At 53.6% G+C, this 19,927-nt stretch overlaps 1 protein-coding gene across 1 annotated transcript in view; it reads left to right on the forward strand.

Moving 5' to 3' along the window:
- EPHA10 (EPH receptor A10) overlaps positions 1-19,927 on the forward strand; it is a 101,600-nt gene that overhangs the window by 78,559 nt on the left and 3,114 nt on the right. The window contains exons 8-14 of the mRNA XM_074976546.1: positions 1,224-1,332; positions 3,787-3,842; positions 8,385-8,510; positions 10,920-11,105; positions 16,202-16,263; positions 16,408-16,611; positions 19,613-19,762. Of these exons, the coding sequence (XP_074832647.1) occupies positions 1,224-1,332; positions 3,787-3,842; positions 8,385-8,510; positions 10,920-11,105; positions 16,202-16,263; positions 16,408-16,611; positions 19,613-19,762 (893 nt within the window). The remainder of the gene's footprint in view (positions 1-1,223; positions 1,333-3,786; positions 3,843-8,384; positions 8,511-10,919; positions 11,106-16,201; positions 16,264-16,407; positions 16,612-19,612; positions 19,763-19,927) is intronic.

Genomic DNA, 19,927 nt, shown 5'->3' on the forward strand with positions numbered 1-19,927 from the left:
GCTGCAGCATGGCCTCAGCCTGTGAACTGTGGAGTACCATCCCCAGCAGCTTGTCGCCCCCAGAGAGAGCTTCTCTGAGTCTTTGCTCGAGGAGCCAGAGCTGGTCAGAAGGAGGAGGGGCTGAGCTCTGGGCCAGGGAGACAAGGAGCAGGATTTGAGACCCAAGTGTTTTTACAGCCTTGCCAGGTGGTGGCAAATCCCCCAGCCTTTGTCCAGCTCCATGGGCTTTGGGAACTAGCTGCCACACTCCTTGTGAAAATCTGACCCCAGAATAGCATGATGAGTTCCCCTCACTGCCTTTTCACTAGCAGCTTCTGTGACTCAGTGCTCCCAGGTCTGGCCTGCCATCAGGCAGTTCAAGTGCTGCTAATAAGGGGTCAGCACGAATGTCATTTCTGGCATTTCAAATACCTCCTGGTGGAAATCTCCTCTCTGCTCCAGCCACTGGGGCAAGGCTGTAGCTTAGGAGAAGTTTTCAGAGCATGTAACATTTGCAGACTGCTGTCTCTGGGTAGGGCAGTGGGCACTCTCCCTTTTCGTGCTATTGTCCCTGTTCAGGGCATCCCACCAAGATGACTCCCTGAAAACCTACCTGCTTACAAAACCAGACACCAAATACTGAAGTCTCTCAGCACATTGTTGCAACAGCAAGGAGTCCTGGGGCATCTGATAGACTAACAGATTTTTGGAGTACAAGCTTTCGAGGGCAAGGACCTGAGCAGGCCCTGTCACTTGCTTCAAGGAAGTGCAATTCCTTGTGAATCCCAGGTTCCTAGGCCCATGTTGGACCAAAAACATCTGTTAGTCTATAAGGTGCCCCAGGGCTTCTCGTTGTTTTTGTGGCTACAGATTAACACGGCTCCCCTGCCCCGATACTTAACACGCTGTCAGCAAACAATTCCTGACTTTCTCCTTTTGTCTGCAGGAAATTTTAATTTGCACTGGCTTTGTGGGAAGTCTGTTGCAAAGGTAGGCAAAGCTCTAATGAGCTGATGTACCCACTGGAAGACCCTGGCCTACGCCCTGGGCTGTCTCTCCGGCCCACTGGAGTGGGCACAGGTTGCCTGGGCCCTGCCCTGGGTGCTGGATATCCCTGAGGCCATTGTCAAAGGAATTCAGCACAAGCAAAGGCTCTGCAGTTGGCTCAGGATAGTAACTATGGTGCTGGCTGTGTGCAAGAGGGCATACAGACCTAACCGCTCTTCTGCTTCCTTCCTTGGCAGTGACTGTGGCGTCAAGCGAACAGAACCCTGTCATCATCATTGTGGTGGTTGCAATCGCTGGGCTCATTGTGCTGGTTTCCATGGTGATAGGTGTGATGATCTGGAGGAGGTGAGCAGATTTCACACCTCTTCTCTTGTGCATATGACTGTGGACCCAAGGATTTCTGGGGGCAGCCTGCTGGCTTGGTGTAGCTCCTACTCTGAATGAAGCAGCTGGCACTTGGGGCACCCAGGGGAAAAGACCTGTCTCTGTAGCAGCCAAGCTCTGTCCTGTGGGCTGTGAGTTTGGCTGCCTCAGGGCCCAATCTGCTTGTAGGAGGCCAGCACAAGGCCTAGAGCGGCCCCTCTGCACAGGGTGAACTTCACTGTCCTAGACCAGGCGTGGAAGAGCTGTGCTTGTGCCTGGTGTCCAGTGTGGTTACAGGACCTGGGAGCTGAAAAGCGCTTTGGCCATTCCAGTGTGGTCTGTGCGCATGGCCAGGACCAGCTGGCAGCATTCAGGGCTCGCCCAGAAGCGGGCTGCCAGTGGCCAAGACAGTCCTGAGTCTGACATGGCCCCGGCTGTTCGGAATGCCAGCTGTCCCAGAAGTGAGTCGTTTCTTGGGGTTGGAGGGTTTGGACATCAGGGAAAGCTGGACCTGAGCTGGGCTTCTGCAGCCATTGTGGTGCTCAGTGAATTAATAATGTGACTGGGAAAATGTGTTAGCTCCAGTTGATCACAACTAAATCCCTGGGCTCTGCTGTATTGGGTTCAGCATGGCTGCTACGCTGCCCAGCACTGGGAACTTCAGAGGGAGCAGCAAGACTCCCTGCAGGTGCAGCTGTGTCCTAAGGATGGAAATTCCCTCAAGTTAGTTTAGCATTTTTAAAATCCCTCCTTATGTTAATCTTCCTAGTGGGAGGCTTTTCGAAGGTGGGAGGATTGGGTTTGCCCAAGTCTCACTCAGGAATTTAAGGGTGGGTGAAACGCACACAGCTGCAGTTCCAAACTGCACGGGAAATCATGAAGCAGATAATTGTGCCACCTTCAGAGCCACTTGCACCGACTTCTTTCCTCCTGCCAAGGCTGCTGGCACAAGGATCAGGGTTCGGAGAGGCTTCTCTGTTCATCTGGCAGATGGTTCAGTGTAATGAGCTGTAATTTTTAACTTAAAAGATTAAATTGAAGCCCAAATGTGAGTAATTGAAGAAAATAAAATAAGAGAACATCTCAAGTGAAGACTTGCGTTTTGTGTGACATCAGGCCAGGGTGGGAGCAGGCCCTGTCACTTGCTTTCAAGAAGTGCAATTCCCTGGGAATCCTGGGCCCATAGGCCCCATGTTGAAGCAGCAAAGCGGGATCCAGAATTACAGGCTGGTCACCAGTGTGCAGAACAGGTGAATGTCAAGAGCCAGGCTTCACCCAGACAGCCGCCATTCAGCTCAGAGCAGCTCCAAGAGGGGGAAGACTTATTTCGTTGATTCACAGGGGCAGGCAGCGCAGGTTGCACGACTGTGGACCCCTGCTTTGAAGGGCATTCCCTCTGATGTAAAGCCCCCTCCCTCCAGCTTTCACGGGCTTGGGAAGGGGCTGACCTGGGATGTTGCTGGAGGAGCTGCAGGGTGTGGTCTTGGCTTTGCTGTCAGTTCAGTAAACAATGGACATCTGAGACAGATTCTACCCAGCATCTGGGGCAGCCTCAGACTCCAGCTCAGTCCTTGCTGGAGCCCTGCTCTGTCACACTCCACCAGGGCAGCATCAGCCCCAGGTGGCCAGCAGAGAGGGCTCAGGCTAGTGGCTGGTGTTCCTGTAGGAGTGCAGCAGAGCTGGAGTTGTCTGTACAAACAGGAGTCCCTGAAGGTCCAAGCAGGATCTGACTTTTGTGCTGCTTGTCCTTCGAGATTTAGTTGCTGGCCGCGTTGGGGAGCATCTGTCCATCCATCCGTCCATCCATAGCACTTAATTAACGTCCTTGCCATAGATGCATGTGGAGCCTGACATTGCATGTGTGTGGGCAGGTGGGCAAAGGCACTTCCTGCTCAAGGGTTTATCTGCACCTGTTGCAGAATGTGCACATCTGAGTTGCGAGCAAATGCTGTGTGTGCCAGGATACCAGACGTAACAGACTGGTGCCTGGTGCTCATCAGGTTAAGGAGACCCTGGCACACTTAGTGCGGGCTGGAAATGACTCCGAGGCACCACTTCAAGTGGGATGGCAGTTTGGGACTTGCCTTGATGTTGCTGCTTGAGGTTTGAGCTGCCCTTCGCTGGCCTTCACCCCAGCCCAGAATCAGGCGGTGGCCATTCTGCACGGTTTGCTCCTGGGCTGTGCTGCAGGGTAACCTCTACAATCTTCCACTCCCACAGCTGGAGGTGCAGTTTCACATTCAGTCGCTGCTTCTGCAAGTCTGTCCTGCTGGGGCGGGGATTAGGGAGGGCACTGTGGTTATGTGGACAAGCTCCTGGCGCTGGTGGATTTTGGGGAACTGGACTGCACTTTGGGGTGTTGTCACATGGGGCTTTTAATCCAGTGGGAGATTCACACACCCCTGGCATAACTTGACTATTTGCTTCTCATTGCAGACAGTGTGGGTACAGCAAAGCCAGCCAGGATGGAGACGAGGAACTGTACTTCCATTGTAAGTGATGCCCAGCCACTGCTCTGTGTCTGAATGTGCCTGGAGCTGTCTCTGCATTCACCATTATTAACAACCTGCTCTCTGCAGAGCAGCCCAGAATTCTGCCTTTTGAAGTGCTGTCATCCTGTGTTCTCCCAGAGAAGGCCCGCTCAGCACAGCCAGGCTCTCCGGAGACAGCTGGCTTGACAGCTTCATAAGCCAGGGACTGTCCTTCCTGCGCGCGGAGCACTGGCTGCTCAGGGAGGTCGCCAGCAGGCCACAGGAAACGGAGATGCTTTCAGCGCTCTTGCGGGCACATGAATTATTCTGTCAGCTCCTCACATCCTGCTCCAGGAAAGCAGAGTTTGTTTTTTGGGGCATCTCTTGATTATCAAGCGGCAATAAATTCACAGACAACAGTTGTCAAAGGCAATGCAAATATCAGAGCTGAAGGGTTCATCTGATTCCTTGCATATGCCGATTATGCACACACCTACTCATCTGCTCCCTGCTGCAGCTGAGCAGCAGCAGAGCCCGTAGGCTTTTCGCACATGGCTTTGTAGCTCGTCCGTGGGTAAGGAGCTTTGGTTCTTGCTGAACTGCATGCCAAAGCGGGCAGAGAACCTGCCACACGCTGGGGAGTAGGATGTGAAGAGCAGCAGTTGTGGGTTCTTAGGCAACCTGTTAGTGATATGGGGGGCAGAGAAGGGGTTCCTCCCAGCGGTCTGATCCAAACCTCAGGTGCAATCCCACGTAGGCAGGACACCAGAGAAACCACGTGAATTCTATGTACTCATTGGAATGTGTGTTTGGTAGACATGGGATTGGCGTTTACTTTTGGGAATCAAACCTATAGCAAGCCACACATCCAGCACGCGCAGCCCCTGCCCGCAGGTTCCGTTCCCCAGGGGAGCACTGCGTGCGGCACGCGCAGCCCCTGCCCGCGGGTTCCGTTCCCGGGGGAGCACTGCGTGCGGCACGCGCAGCCCCTGCCCGCGGGTTCCGTTCGCCAGGGGAGCACTGCGTGCGGCACGCGCAGCCCCTGCCCGCGGGTTCCGTTCGCCAGGGGAGCACTGCGTGTGGCACGCGCAGCCCCTGCCCGCGGGTTCCGTTCGCCAGGGGAGCACTGCGTGTGGCACGCGCAGCCCCTGCCCGCGGGTTCTGTTCCCGGGGGAGCACTGCGTGCGGCACGCGCAGCCCCTGCCCGCGGGTTCTCTTCCCAGGGGAGCACTGCGTGCGGCACGCGCAGCCCCTGCCCGCGGGTTCCGTTCCCGGGGGAGCACTGCGTGCGGCACGCACAGCCCCTGCCCGCGGGTTCCGTTCCCGGGGGAGCACTGCGTGCGGCACGCGCAGCTCCTGCCCGCGGGTTCCGTTCCCGGGGGAGCACTGCGTGCGGCACGCGCAGCTCCTGCCCGTGGGTTCTCTTCCCAGGGGAGCACTGCGTGTGGCACGCGCAGCTCCTGCCCGCGGGTTCCGTTCCCGGGGGAGCACTGCGTGCTGCACGTGCAGCTCCTGCCCGCGGGTTCTCTTCCCAGGGGAGCACTGCGTGCAGCACGCGCAGCCCCTGCCCGCGGGTTCTCTTCCCAGGGGAGCACTGCGTGTGGCACGCGCAGCCCCTGCCCGCGGGTTCTCTTCCCAGGGGAGCACTGCGTGCGGCACGCGCAGCCCTTGCCCGCGGGTTCTCTTCCCAGGGGAGCACTGTGTGTGGCACGCGCAGCCCCTGCCCGCGGGTTCTCTTCCCAGGGGAGCACTGTGTGTGGCACGCGCAGCACCTGCCTGCGGGTTCCGTTCCCGGGGGAGCACTGCGTGCGGCACGCGCAGCCCCTGCCCGCGGGTTCTGTTCCCCGGGGAGCACCGCGTGCGGCACGCGCAGCCCCTGCCCGCGGGTTCTGTTCCCCAGGGAGCACCGCGTGCTGCACGCGCAGCCCCTGCCCGCGGGTTCCGTTCCCGGGGGAGCACTGCGTGCTGCACGCGCAGCCCCTGCCCGCGGGTTCTGTTCCCCGGGGAGCACTGCGTGCGGCACGCGCAGCTCCTGCCCGCGGGTTCTGTTCCCCGGGGAGCACTGCGTGCGGCACGCGCAGCTCCTGCCACTGGGAATGTGCAGAAACTCCACCCACCGTCGCCCCACTGGTCTGAACAAGGCAGACAGCTGAGATCAGGCCACCTAGTGCTGTTGTGCTGGGAACAGCAAAGCCACCACGTGCCTGTCATTGTTCTCTGTTCTGCATGTTTCAAATGGAGGGCTCCAGTGAACCCCTGTGAGTAGCTGTCTGACTTTCTTTGTACCTGGCTCACTCTTGTTGCACTTACTTTTCCTGGATGCACTCCCAGGCAGCGTCAGCCTTTAAGCTGCTCCGGGACTGCTTGCAATGCTTAACTTTCATGTACTTATTGTTCAAAACTCATGATTCAGCCCCCACCCCAAAAAAGAGAATGGCGTCTTGAAATCACAGATAAAAATACGTGGGATCTTTTTATTTGGCATATGGGTTTGAGGTCCTTGGCTGAAAGCAGGGCACGTTTTCTAGCTTTTCTCAGAAAACCATGAGACCTAAAATCTTCCTTTGAAAAGCAAAAGCAGGCTGGATTTTCTTCATACCATGCACCAACAAACAGGCATGGTCTATCAGTCAGAGAGCTCACAGCTGGTAGCGGTGCATGATTCTAAGAACATGGCTGGGGTGTTCCAGAAAACAGCCCCAGTTATCAGGCTTGTGAGCTGGAGAGTTGGCATCACTGATCTCTAGTTAGTTTCACAAAAGGAGTCGATAGTTTCCCAGCTTGCGCCTATGGACAGGACAGCTCTGCACACACCTCCCGCAGGCCACAGGGATGAACTGGAAGCCACTCCAGCCCCCCGTGCTGCTGGTGGTGGCGTTGGTGGCACTTGGAGGGTTTTAAATCACCTGGAAGTGGCAGGTGGGGGTGGGGGTTGTGAGCCAGTGGGAGGGGCCAGGAAACGCACAGCAGAAAATGCCCAGAGACTCCTGCCTTCCCCTGGAGCCATGCCAGTGGGGGCTGCCTGCTGGCCAGCTGTGAGGGTTCAAGGACAGGCACTGGCCCTAAGGTATATTGGGTTTGAGACCCTGGATTTAGCAGACAGTAGAGGCCTGAGGGGGAGGTTTTGCAATCCATGCTGCTGACTGTCTGGGCCTGGACCAGCTATAATATTCCCTGCTGGAGGGTCTGGACACAGAGACAGCTCAGGGAGGCGAGGATGAGCCTAGGTGCTGGCCGTCATCCCTGTCTGAGTGGGGCTGTAAGAACGGGCAGAGGGAATGTTCCCAGTCTCACTGCAGGAACTGGGTAGCAAACTGAGCCGGCTGCATTTCTTGGAGGGTTTAGCTAGTGCTGTGTGTTGTGCCAGGAGGCTCCTGCCGAGGCAGATCAGGGCAGAGGCAGCACGTTTGCTCTATCAGTCCTGGAAGCAAAGCTCCTTCAGCACTCAGCTCCTGAGAGAGCATCCCAGCCAGGCTTGTCTCAACAGCCCTTCTGCCCAGCCTCCTCCCCACACACAGCCACTCTGAGAGCAGCTGCAGCTGGCTGCACCTCCAGAGTGGGGTGAGCTGAAAGCGGTGAAGAGAGGAGCTCTGTGTATCGGAGCTGCGATTCTGCTGCTGGTTCAGAGAGGTTCTGTGTCAATCTGTCTGTGGCTTAAGTGGGTAGCATGTCCTGGGGAATGGAAGCCTGGTCCCCTGGCTGTAGTGATGGTTTCCACAGACAGCAGCAATGCCTGCTTGCCTCTCTCCATTTCATTGCATTGGCCGTGTGCAGAGAGGAGGGGGCAGTCTATCTGGATGGTAGGTAAAGGGCAGTGCCTTACAAAGGCCTCCCCAGAGCCAGCAGGGCTGGGAGCATGGAGCACCCGGTACTGTGCAGAGGCTGCAGGTTTGTTTCCAGAACCACCTTGTTCCTCAGACAGGAGACTGGCTTGACAGGGGCCCCAAGCTGCACAGCCAGAGGATGCGAGTTTGCAGGGCCCCGGGGTGTTACTGTTGCCTTAGGCTTTGTTCAGCTGAAGTGGAAAGTAGTGTTAAATGGCAAAGTTCTGTAGTGGAATTAGATGGAGGTGGGGGAGGCTGCTAGGTGCAGAGTGCTGCTCCTGGTGCTGCTGAGGTTAGTGCCTGGCACTCTGGTGCCACCAAATACTTGGTTTCTGTATTTAATGAGTGCTCAGCTGAAACATGAATGCAGGCGCCAATGGCACCCGCGTTCTCCCAGCTGCCATCTCCGATCACAGAGGGGGACGTGGTGTCCTACAGGAGATCTGTGGGCAGATTAGCTGCTGCAGTGTCCCTCAGCGCAGGCCCACGTCGTGTGCTGGGGCCAAGCACAGCTAAAAGCCGGGTTGCAGAGGCCAGCTGGAGATGGGGAGGGGATGCAGCCTGAGGGGACTCGTTGGACGCTGCTGGCTGGCCAGTAGAGTGGGACAGAGCCCTGCAATTGCACTCCGCTCCCTTCCTCTCCTGCACCCCACTGGTGGGGTCTGGCTGGTCAGGTGACTTGCCGCAGCGACTCAGGCTTCCCTTCTCACACTCTGCCTGTTCCCCTTTGTCGCTGCAGTTAAGGTACCAACCCGGAGGACGTATGTCGACCCGGACGCCTGTGAGGACCCCCTGCAGGCCCTGCACCTCTTTGCCAAAGAGCTCGACAACTCGAGTATCAAAATCGAGCAGATCATTGCAGCAGGCAAGTGCTCTCCATCGCTGCACCTGTGGCCCCCCGCAGAAGGGCTCTGCAGAAGGGCTGAGCAAGCCGGGACCTGAGGAGCCATCCGAGGAGAGGGCCGTGTCTTCGGCCCATCCGGGTTCGGATTACAGCCCCATGGCAGGTGGACTCTAGTTCTTTCCCGGGCCTCCCAAGGGGCGATTCCCTGTGGGGTTCCTAGGGCTGAGGCAGGACTTCAGGTGGAAGGTGTCACCGCCTGCCCTCAGCATCTGCCCCTTGGTGCCTGTGCTGGAAAACAGCTACCTGGTGCTGACTGGGGAGGCAGTACCACACCTGGAGGTGGTGGCCATGGCACGACCCTGTGTAAACCCCTCACGCCTCCCATTAGCCCTGACCACCTTGTCTCGTGTGACCCTCTCTGAGTGCAAGGGAATGGGAGAGGTGCATCCTGCTTGGGCTCTGCAGCGTGGCCACAGAGCGAGTCCAACTGTGCTCATCCTGCTGGAGTAGAGGGTCACAGGCCTGGGAGTAAGACGGGGAGTGACACCCTCAGAGTGGTGTCCAGCCTGTGGCTGCCGCCTAACACCACAGTGATGGGAAAGGAGGGGGAACCTGGGGAACACCTGAAAGGGTTGTGACTTTGCCCAGCTCCCTTGAACCCAGGAGGACAAGGGAAGTGGTGCTATGTACAGAGGGGCCACAGCTAGCAGAGTGTATGGAGGAATCTCTGCAGCCCAGTGTTACCTGGAGGATACTGGGAGCCTTGTCAAGGCTTTTAAAGCCATTTACATGTTTCCTGCTACTGGCTCCATTAGGGGGTTCAGTCTTTCTGGTGACTGGCTGATTTTGTATGCTGGTAGTAGGGAGCAGCAGTGTGTTTGTTCAGGAGCTCAATTTAGTGTCCTTTTGTTTTCCTGAGGCGGCACGGACAGTGATGTGAGCAGCTTCTCACAGACAACGTCAGCTATTATCTGCTGCTTAGCAAGTTGGCAGTGGCATAAAAACTATTTATGAATATGTAGTTTTGAACGATTTATTGATTTTCATCGACTTTACAGCCAAAAGCAAATTACAGTCCCTGTGGTTTTAATTGCTAATGCAAGCCAGCTTGGTGGCGGATGTGGTAGTCTGGGTGGCATTTTCCCAAGGAAAGCTCCTTTGAGGGGGGGGACCCCAAACCAACCACACATTTGCAAGGTGGGTGGCCTAGCCAGCAGCTTAAATGTTAACCTGAAAGAAAAATGTGGTTGTCAGACAGTGGAGGGCAGAAGAATCTTAGCAGCCGTCTGGGCAGAGACACAGGTCCAGTGATTCTGAATTTGTTTTTTAACAATCGGTATTTAATGAAGAGGAAATCCAAGCAGAATAGGCTTTTGAGATTGTAAGAATGTGGAACGATTTGTGGCCTGGTGGATACCTGTCTCACAAGTCAGTGGAACTCTTCAAGTCTGTTGTTTTTTCCCTGTAAAACCAAAGTTGTCCTTTTCACTTTAGAACTTGTCACTTGGCTCCCGCATTTGATATGAGGAGCAGGAAGGAGATTCTGTCTCCAGTGTCCCCTGCCGCGCACTCCTTGATGCAGCCTGGAGGGAGGCACTGGAGAACAGGCAGCTGGGGTGGGTTGGGAGTGGGCAGAGTTGACCCCCAGGAAGGGACTGGCTTGATCTCTGGGAGAGAATCTTCTGTGCATGGAAATGGCTTTGGAAGGGCAGGTGTGCCTGGCTGGTGCACTAGGGGATGGCCTGAGCAGCCAGAGAGGGAATTGCTCTGCGCGTTGGCACTGATGCCGTGTTCACAGCAAGGCAGGACGTCCCTCCGAAGTGTGGGAAGATGGTGAACTCAGGCTAGGATGAGAATTTTTAAATCCTCCCACAACCCAAAATAGTGAATGCCCCGGCCCCCGGCCGCTGTCCCTCAGCACTCTGCACGTACAGCTCCCTGCTACAGGAGGGTGAAGCCCACCTGCCCAATTCTCCAGGCCCTGAGACACCAGCTGCCCACACACAGGACCTGCACCTCATTCCTGCCTTCCACGCTCCCAGATCAGTGTCTGTGGTCCAGAGGCAGAAGTGCTGTTGGCAATGTGGGACGCGAGGAAGCACGACTGGAAGGGGGGCTGATTTTCAAGAGCGCAGTGCCAGCTCTTGTCCATGTCAGGCGCTCTAGGCCTGCTTCCCTTTGCACTGCAGCAGATCTGCATGGCCTGATTTCACACAGTGACAGCCAAAGATTTGAGAGAGCCCTAAATAAAATCAGCTGTGGAAATAGCCCCTATCTGCATGGGCTGCGAATGGCTGTGAGAGCAGCTAGCGTGGCTCCCAGAGGAACAGCCCCATGCGGCGTTCTCTTGGGATGTGACTAACCACATGGCTCCACACGTCCCAGCTCCTTCAGCAGGAGACACTAACTCCTGTCTCTCCCTCGGCGCAGGAGAGTTTGGAGAAGTCTGCCGTGGCTGCTTGAAACTGCCCAGCAAGCGAGAGCTGCCGGTCGCCATCCAGACCCTTCGAGCGGGCTGCTCAGACAAGCAGAAGCGCGCCTTCCTGGGTGAGGCCAGCACCATGGGCCAGTTTGACCACTCCAACATCATCCGCCTGGAGGGCGTCCTCACCAGAGGTAGGGCTCGAGAGCGCCATGGCCGCAGTGCACTGCTTTCCAAATGGCCCATGTGTTCCCTGCTTGGTGCCAGGTCCCGTGCTCCTGGCGTGGAAAGCGATGGTTTGACCCATGCTTGGTTCAAATGAGGTGTGTGTGTGAGGTTTCCCCTTCCGCACAGTAGCTCTGCAGCCACCTCGACCCCAACTGGTCTCTGTGGCACAATCCCACAACCTCCTCTCTGTTCCAAATTGTGTGCGAACTGTGGAGGGTCTGTGACAGGGCCCATTCGTCTGGGCCACACCCTCGTTGCCTAGGTCCTAAAGAGCCAGATTTATCTCCAGTCCTTGTGCCTGGAGGCCTGAGGCACGAGGCTCACTGATCCCTGCCTGCCACCTTCCTTCCGCTCACGTTCAGGGACCTGGCGAGGTGCTAAGCCCGGCAATTACTGGTGGTGTTGTGCTGCGCTGTGGGGAGAGAATCGCTCGCTTCACTCACTCCCTGGAAGTCGTAAGAGAGCGCGATTCTCAGAGTGAATGCAACAGAGCACTGAACGGTCACTCTGCCCAGGGCACCCGCAACCCTCCACAGAAGGCTGGGGTATGCTGGAAGCCCTGTCTGATGGGGAAAGTGGGGCATGGGAGGCACCAGGAGTTGATAAGACTGTGCCTGTGCTAGACCTCTCTGCCGGCTGTTTTTCACACTCACTAGCACCAGGTGATTCACCACCTTCTGAGGTTACCCATTCCCATGCTTCCACCACCTGTCTAGTGAAACCGTTTCTCCTAATATCCCAGCTGGATCTGCTCCACTGCAAGGTGGAGCCATCAGTCCCTGTTCTGTCATCTGCCACCCCTGAGAATAGCTGGGCTCTACCCTCTTTGGAACCCTGAGGCTGCTATCAAATCACCCCTCACTTGTCTCTTCTGAAATTTAGATAGGCCCAGATCCCTCAGCCTCTGCTCATAGGTCAAGTGCCCAGCCCCCGAATCGCGCTCTGCTGGACTCTCCAGTGAGTCCACATCCTTTCTGGAGTGAGGTGTCCCCAGAACTGGATGGAGTACCCCAGCTGTGGCCTCACCAGTGCTGAATAAAGGGGAATAATCACTTCCCTCGATTTGTTGGCAGTGCTCTTACTAATGCAGCCCAATATGCTGTTAGCCTTCTTGGCTACAAGGATACATTGTGAGCTCATATCCTGCTTCTCATCCACTGTAATCCCCAGACCCTTTTCTGAAGAACTGCTACTTAGCCAGTCGGTCCCCAGCCTGTAACAATGCTTGGGATTCCTCCATTCCACGTTCAAGACTCTGTACTTTTCCCAGTTGAACCTCATCAGATTTCTTTTGGTCCAGTCCTCCAATTTGTCTAGATCATTCTAGATCCTTTCCCTACCCTCCAGCGTATTTACCTGTCCCTCTAACTTAGTGAACAACAAGAAGTCTTGTGGCACCTTATAGAGTAACGCTACCCTTTGGCCATCCTGATTCCACCCCTTATGCTCAAGTTATGCTTTATGCTCCTCCCTAGTCATCTGCCCAACCTTCCATTTCTTGTAAGCTTGCTGTACGTGTGTAAGTTCGCAGAAGATTTGTCTGTGAAGCCAAGCTTCTCGCCTGCCACACTTGCTCATTTTTCTGCATCTGGGAAGAGTTTCCTGTGCCCTCTCTCCCTCGCAGTAGCATCCCCAGGAATGCTGCCTGTCAGTTACCCAAGAAAGTCAGTCAGCTTTTCTGAAGTCCAGGGTCCATATTCTGCTGTGCTCCCTCCTTCCTTTGGTCAGGAACTCGACCATCTCATGGTCACTGCTGCTCAGGCTGACACCTGCTTCTACTTCCCCTACCAGTTCCTCCCTCTATGAGCAGCAGATCTAGAGGCAACACAATCCCTCTTTGGGTCCTCCAGTCCTTGCACCAGGAAGTTGTCCTCAACACTCTCCAAAAACTTGCTAGATCGTCTGTGCACTGCTGTATTGCTCCTCCAGCAGATGTCGGGGTCATTGAAGGCCCCAGTAGGAACCAGGGCCTGTGATCTGGAAATTTCTGGTATTTATCTGAAGAAAACTGGTCTGGTGGGCTATAGCAGACACCCACCACATCACCACACTTGTTCTCACCGCTAATCTTACCCCAAACACTCTCAACATACAGCAGCTCTGAGCAATCATGCTGCTCTCTGACATACAGTGCGACTCCTCTATCTTTTCTCCCTGCCCTCATCCTACCTGAATGTTTATACCCATCTCTACAGTGCTCCAATCATGCACATTACTCCACCAAGTCTCTGTTTTTCCAATCACAACATAGTTCCTTAAATGTGCTGGAACTTCCACTTCTTCCTCTTTGTTTCCCAGGTTTCTTGCGTTTGTGTACAGGCACCTACGATAACTACCCATTGCCTGAGGTTACACTCTTGCACCCTCTTCCTTGTGTTTCCTCCTGGTATCTCACTTCCTCACTTAGCCCAGGGCTTAGGTCACTATCCCTGGAGAACCTAGTTTAAACCCTCCAGACCCGGGTAGCAAGCCTGCTTGCGAAAATAATCTTCCCTCCCTGTTAGGTGGGTCCCAGCTCTTCCTGGGACTACATTCCATGACTGAAGAATCCAAAGCCCTCTCTCCAAGACTCCTGCTCACTGGCTGCAGACTCATGGGTGTGGCAGTATTTGGGGCTAGAGAGATGTGTGTTTCTGGTGACTGGCTGCTCAACCTGCACACGCGACTGCCATAAGAACATGGAAACAATTCCATCCATGCACCGCCGCAACAACATGTTTGCTGCAGGCTCCGATGAGGTTCCAAGTGGCTGTGTAACTCAGAGCCTCTAGATGCACTGATAATGATACAGGTTGGGCAGGGTATGGGAGACGTGCACAGACAGCCACTCTGCAATTGCATGGCACTTACACTGATCGATAGATACAAAGTGATTCCAGCATTGTTCCATGGTTATTAGGGCCCAACAAAATGCAGCGATGCGCTCTCTGATCTGATTTTTGTGGCACCAGTGCTGCCTCGTTTACTTGGTGATTTAAAAGCAATAGAAAACGATTGTCCTGTGTAAAAGCAGGAAGAATGCTGATTGTTTTCTTAATTACCCACCTTGGCGTTTGGGTCATTAAAGCAGGAGTCTTGCGGCTGAACTAATCTAGTAATCTGCTTGAGCAGTTGTTTAGAAATGTGATTACCTGGGGGTGGAGGCGGGCACGGCTGAGAGACATTTGCTCGTGTCTCTTTTTATTTTATGGTTTTGTTGTTTTTAACAGAGTTTTTACAGCTGGATTAATAAAGCCAGGGAGTCAGACGGGGCTGGCAGAACTGTCACAAAAGTGACTTTTTATCAGTAAGACGGCTGCATGGTCACTGTCTGTCCCTGTCCTTCGTGGCTCTGAGGGAGAGGTAGTTATACAGAGAGCCACGTGAGTATGGAGAAAGATGAGCACATGTGGTGTTACCTGTGTTCTTTATAGCAAAGGGTTTCAGCTTTGGTTTTATGTAGGGTCCAGTCCAGCTAGCCTCACTCAGGCTGACTAAGGCCTTTCTCCCCAATGGGGCTACTCATTATTTAGTATTCCTGTGAGACCAGCCCTGGGAGACCCCAGATCAGGGACAGGGCCTCTCATGCTGATGGTGCACTGTTCAGGGTGAAATCCATGTCTCCCTCTGAGGTCCCCATCCTCTGCTTGGATCCACGAAGGCAGATTGAATTGCAAGATTGGGGTTGGAGGAACAAGAAAATCAGGCCTTAGTGTTTAAGCCACTTGTGTGCAATTCAGATGCCCAGAAATCTATCCTCTGATGATCAAAGCACTTAAATACTCCTATTTATAGCCACTTTATTTTCCACCTTTTACTACTGTCTTCTTCAAAGTACAAGGTGTGTGCTAGCTTGTGCATGAGCAAATTATGCCATTTCAGTGAACAGCTATACCATTGACAGTCAGGTAATTGGAAACTCCAATTAGTTCCTTTCATTATATGTTTATGATGGAGAACCGCAGATTTCTTGCCCTTGGCAAACTCACCCTCCTCTCTGTTAACAGCCCTTTTTCTGTGTCATGTCCCTTCTTTTCTGTTTGGCAGATGTGATCTTGTTTCCAAGTAAATGAAACCTCTAGCTTTGACTGTGGGATCTGATAGCCTCCAAAGCCACACGAGCTTTGTTTCCATTGTGACTGTCACAACTACTTGGTAGTCTTGAAACATTTCACTAGGTAGGGACCGTGAAGTGAGCTGTACTTTGTAAAGCCCTGCTTGGCTGCTCTGGGACCAGGAAATTGAAGTCCATGGATGTGACATGTGAAAGATGGCCAGGAGTTTGTTAAACGGGAGAGAAGAGGTGTTTGTGCCTTATTAACTGTTTGATACCTGAAGGAGGCGTGGGTTACTCTTATTAATTTGCTGGGTTTCTTTTTCTGTGTTGTACATGAGGAGTACAGATATGTCTGTCTTGTTTTTTGGAGACCTCACTGGAGGACCTAGAGACCTGATGCAGGACCTTTCATAAATTCCTCATATTTATAGCCAAAAGAGACCATTACTATCCTCTAGTCTGGCATCCTGTACATCACAGGCCAGAAAACTTTGCCCAGTTGCCCCTGTGCTGATCAGGATAACTGCCAGAAAGGCACCTCAGCCTGATTTGAAGCTAAGAGATGGAGAAGCCACCACCAAACCTTCAGCTTCATGCCCAGTGTGCAGCCAGCAGCTCACCTCCGGAAGCTCTCCACTTCGACTGCAGGAGGTAGGATTGCTGAATTTTTGAGTCAGAGATTTTCTCCACACTGTTTATCAGGCATCTGAATATTTTTAAAAGTTGGTTCAAAAAGGTGACTAGAAATATCTTTCCCCTCCTTTGCCTAGGAGTCCCGTTCTTTGGATGTGGCTGTCTGGCAAACTCCTCAGTTACACAGATTCCCATGAGAGTTAGAGCAGACAAGAGACAAATCGCTCATGAGAAAAGCAGACGGAAAATAACCTTTCAAGGAGCTAAGGGTTGTGAGCTGGGCATTTTTGGCTCTGGGGGCTTCGCTGGGTGTGTGTGTTGATCTCTGTGCAGAATTGTGCTTGACTAAAAACCAAGATTAGCTAATGACTCCTTTTCTGTGTGTGCGTCCAGGAAATACCATGATGACTGTGATGGAATACGTGGGGAACGGGGTGCTGGACTCATTTCTCAGGGTGAGTGTGCAGGGGTGTTGCCCACACCCTGGAACCTGGACTAGCAGTGCAGATGTTTTCCTAACTAACCACTGAAGAGTTGCAGTGACCTGAGCCCAAGCTGGACCCCCCTAAAGTGCAGCCTCCCCTGTTCCTGTCTTGCAGAAACACGAGGGCCAGTTCACAGCTGCCCAGCTGACAGGTATGGTACATGGGATTGCCTCCGGCATGACGTACCTGACCGAGATGGGTTATGTGCATAAAAGCCTTGCTGCCCACAAAGTCCTTGTGAATAGCAACCTGGTGTGCAAAATATCCGGCTTCCGACGGTCTCAAGAAGAGAAAATGGAGACCATCTTCACCACCATGGTAAGCTGCAGGGGTCTCGCACGGACCCAGTGCTGCTGTCACTGCAGTACCTGGGCTGTGACACAGCTGGAGCAGGGAGTCTCTAGCTTAGCTTGTGGATACTCACTAACTTGGTGGGGTGGTTGGAGGGGGTGGTGGGGAGAGGCTTTGGTTTGAAGATGCATGAAATGGAATGTCAGTCACTGTCACGGAGCAATACGAAGATGAGCTCTCTGGGGAATGTGGTCATTTGATGACCTCCTGTGCGTGGAGACGGGCTGATAGGCTAGTGCATTGGAGAATTTGAGAAGCAAGAAAGATGAGACTGGAGAAGCCTCCTTTCTATGGACAGAACCAGACTCCCGGAGAAACTGACAGACAGAGAAAAGAACATGTCCCAGTCACACCAAGGTGCTGAAAGCCACTGCCACGACGGAGCCCAGGGTATGAGGCTCTTTGCGCAGCTACCAGCCATCAGAACGGGAGCCCAGTTCTGTCCTGGCAGGGAACGTTTTCTTGCACTACCCTGCCCCTGCGAGATGGATCCCGTCTCCTCCCAGCAGGGGAGGCTACTTCTGTACCCCCTGAACCTCTCTGGTTCCATGTCAAGGGGTTTGTGAGAAGGTTTCCTTTAGCTCTGGTATCTGCTTTCAGTGACTGCCAAAGCAAAAAGCCACCCCTGGGCAGAACGGCCCCATTTATAGGTTGTCTTTGCAAAACTGGCTCTCGCCTGGTTTTAATGCAAAGCCACAATAAGGGTACTCTCAAACTAGGCCCAGCATCACCCGAGAGGTTGGCAGGCCTGATCTGAATGCGCAGTAGGGATCAAAATCTGAAGCCAGCGGAGTTCCATAGCTCGACTTGATACCAGAGGCAGTGAGGAACCTGCTACGGAAGCTGGAGTTTTTTTGGTTGCCTGGTCTCTCCCGGATGCATGATCCAGTATTTGCATGATAACAGTTTTCTTTTCAGTTGGAGATTAAAGTCAATGGCATGGAAATGCTAAGGAAACGCTGTATGAATCTGAATGTGTGCAACACAGATTATCACCAGTGGGTGGGTGCGCGCTGGGAGCCGTAGGTAGCTCACGCAGCCTGAGGGTTACTTGTGTGTTTTATCACTTGGAATGAAATTCATGGGTTTCAAATAAGAATTTAAGACCTGTCTGATTCACACATGTGCCTATGCAGCCTTCTCTGCCAGTCTGCTTCCTGAACACACCCCCTTGGAGCTGCAAAGTGCTGGGGCTCCCAAGGAAGTCCCCCTGCAGCCACAGACTCATTCTGAACACCATCAGTTCTGGAGTCAGACTGTAGCTTGTCGGGGTGGGGAGAGGATGCACCCTACCTCATGAGCACAGCTTCATCGTGGTTGTCTAGCGATGCTTACGAGTTCATTCTTGGCCCAAAGGAGTGTGTATCTCCTGCCGGTTAAGAAATCGATGTACAGTATTTTTAACTGAAAAGCAATAAATATGTTGAATAGTAACAGAGAGGGAGCCGTGCTAGTCTAATTACCATCAAAACAAAAAAGCAGTCAAGTAGCACTTTAAAGACTAACAAAATAATTTATTAGGTGAGCTTTCATGGGACAGACCTAATAAATTATTTTGTTAGTCTTTAAAGTGCTACTTGACTGCTTTTTTGTTTCGATAAAAATGTTTCATTTCATGCCCCAAAACCCTTATACAATCACATTATCCATGGCATTAATATTTAAAAATGAATGGATTCTGCAAAGGGCATGTATTGTCAGAGCCGTGTGCTCATAGCACAAGGAACCCACAGCTGCTGCTGGCGTGCAGGGGAGTCCACCAGCCCTGGGGACCCAGGGTGTGACTTTCCCAGTGAGTGGGCACAGCCCCCCAGCCTGCCTTGCTGGCCTGTGTGGGGAGCTGTTGATGCTCACCGGCTCTAGCTGAGCCTGGCATTTGCAAAGACCGGGGCTAGGCCATGTGTCCCATGCTGGTGGAGTGTCCAATGCATGTCCGGACACCTGATAGCCCACCTCAAAGTCTCTGTGGAATTGAAGGCGAAAGGGTATTGCGTGGAGTGAGTCCTAAATGTCATGGCTGGAAACCTCATTGGAGCTAACGAGAGACTAGGGGCTGAAGATGCCCCAGCTGAGGAAAAGTTAGTGAGGGGACCTGCGGAAGCGCCAGGTCCCCTCTCTCCAATGAGCAGGGCCTGTGAGTGCAAGAGTCCAGCTCAGTCCCTAGCAGTTCATTACCATGAACTGAAAGGAGCTCACTGCCTGTGAGCTCCTGGTGCAGCCAGAGCACTGCTAATTACAGTCATGGGCTACGTCTACACGAGCCCCAAACTTCGAAATGGCCACGCAAATGGCCATTTCGAAGTTTACTAATGAAGCGCTGAAATGCATATTCAGCACTTCATTAGCATGCAGGCAGCAGCGGCGCTTCGAAATTGACGTGGCGGCCCGACGGGGCACTTTTCGAAAGGACCCCGCCTACTTCAAAGTCCCCTTATTCCCACGAGCTGATGGGAATAAGGGGACTTTGAAGTAGGCAGGGTCCTTTCGAAAAGGAGCCCCGTCAGGACGAGACGTGTGGCGGCAAGCCGTGTCAATTTCGAAGTGCCGTGGCCGCCCGCATGCTAATGAAGCGCTGAATATGCATTTCAGCGCTTCATTAGTAAACTTCGAAATGGCCATTTGCGTGGCCATTTCGAAGTTTGGGGCTCATGTAGACACGGCGACGGTGAGGTGGCAGGGAGGAGTGGTGTGTTTGCATGGCACTGAGGGAGTTTTAGTTCAATACTAATGGACACAATGGCACCCACGTAACGTTTCAGGACTTGTACTGTCCTGTCAGCTAGCTCCGGCACCGGTTCCAGTCCTAAAGACTTGGGAGCAGAGTTTCCCCTGGGGGTAAAACTGCACACAGTGCTGAGGTCTGAGGTCACTAACTGCTTCGCAACACATGGTGGTCTGAGTCGTGAGTGAGCTTGTATGGATATGACCCTGGTCCTTCTGCTGTTGAGACCCTTCTGTTTTCCTTTAGAGCGGTAAGAGCCTGGTGCTGTGGTCAGCCCCCGAAGCCATCCACTGTCATCGCTTTAGTTCTGCCAGCGACGTGTGGAGCTTCGGCATTGTGATGTGGGAAGTGATGTCTTATGGGGAGAGACCCTACTGGGACATGTCCAGCCAGGATGTGAGTTGCTCTGTAGTCCCCACATGCTAACCCCCAGCAGAGCGTGGTGCTCGATACCTGACCATGTTTCAGTGAAGGGCATTTGGTGATCACAGGAATTGCGAGCCACGTATGTCACTCAAGTGGGTCTGTAAGTACATCTTGGGTTAACATGGTGCGAGGGGA

This window comes from Carettochelys insculpta, chromosome 24 (assembly GCF_033958435.1).
Source record: "Carettochelys insculpta isolate YL-2023 chromosome 24, ASM3395843v1, whole genome shotgun sequence".
NCBI classification, from domain to species: Eukaryota; Metazoa; Chordata; order Testudines; family Carettochelyidae; genus Carettochelys; species Carettochelys insculpta.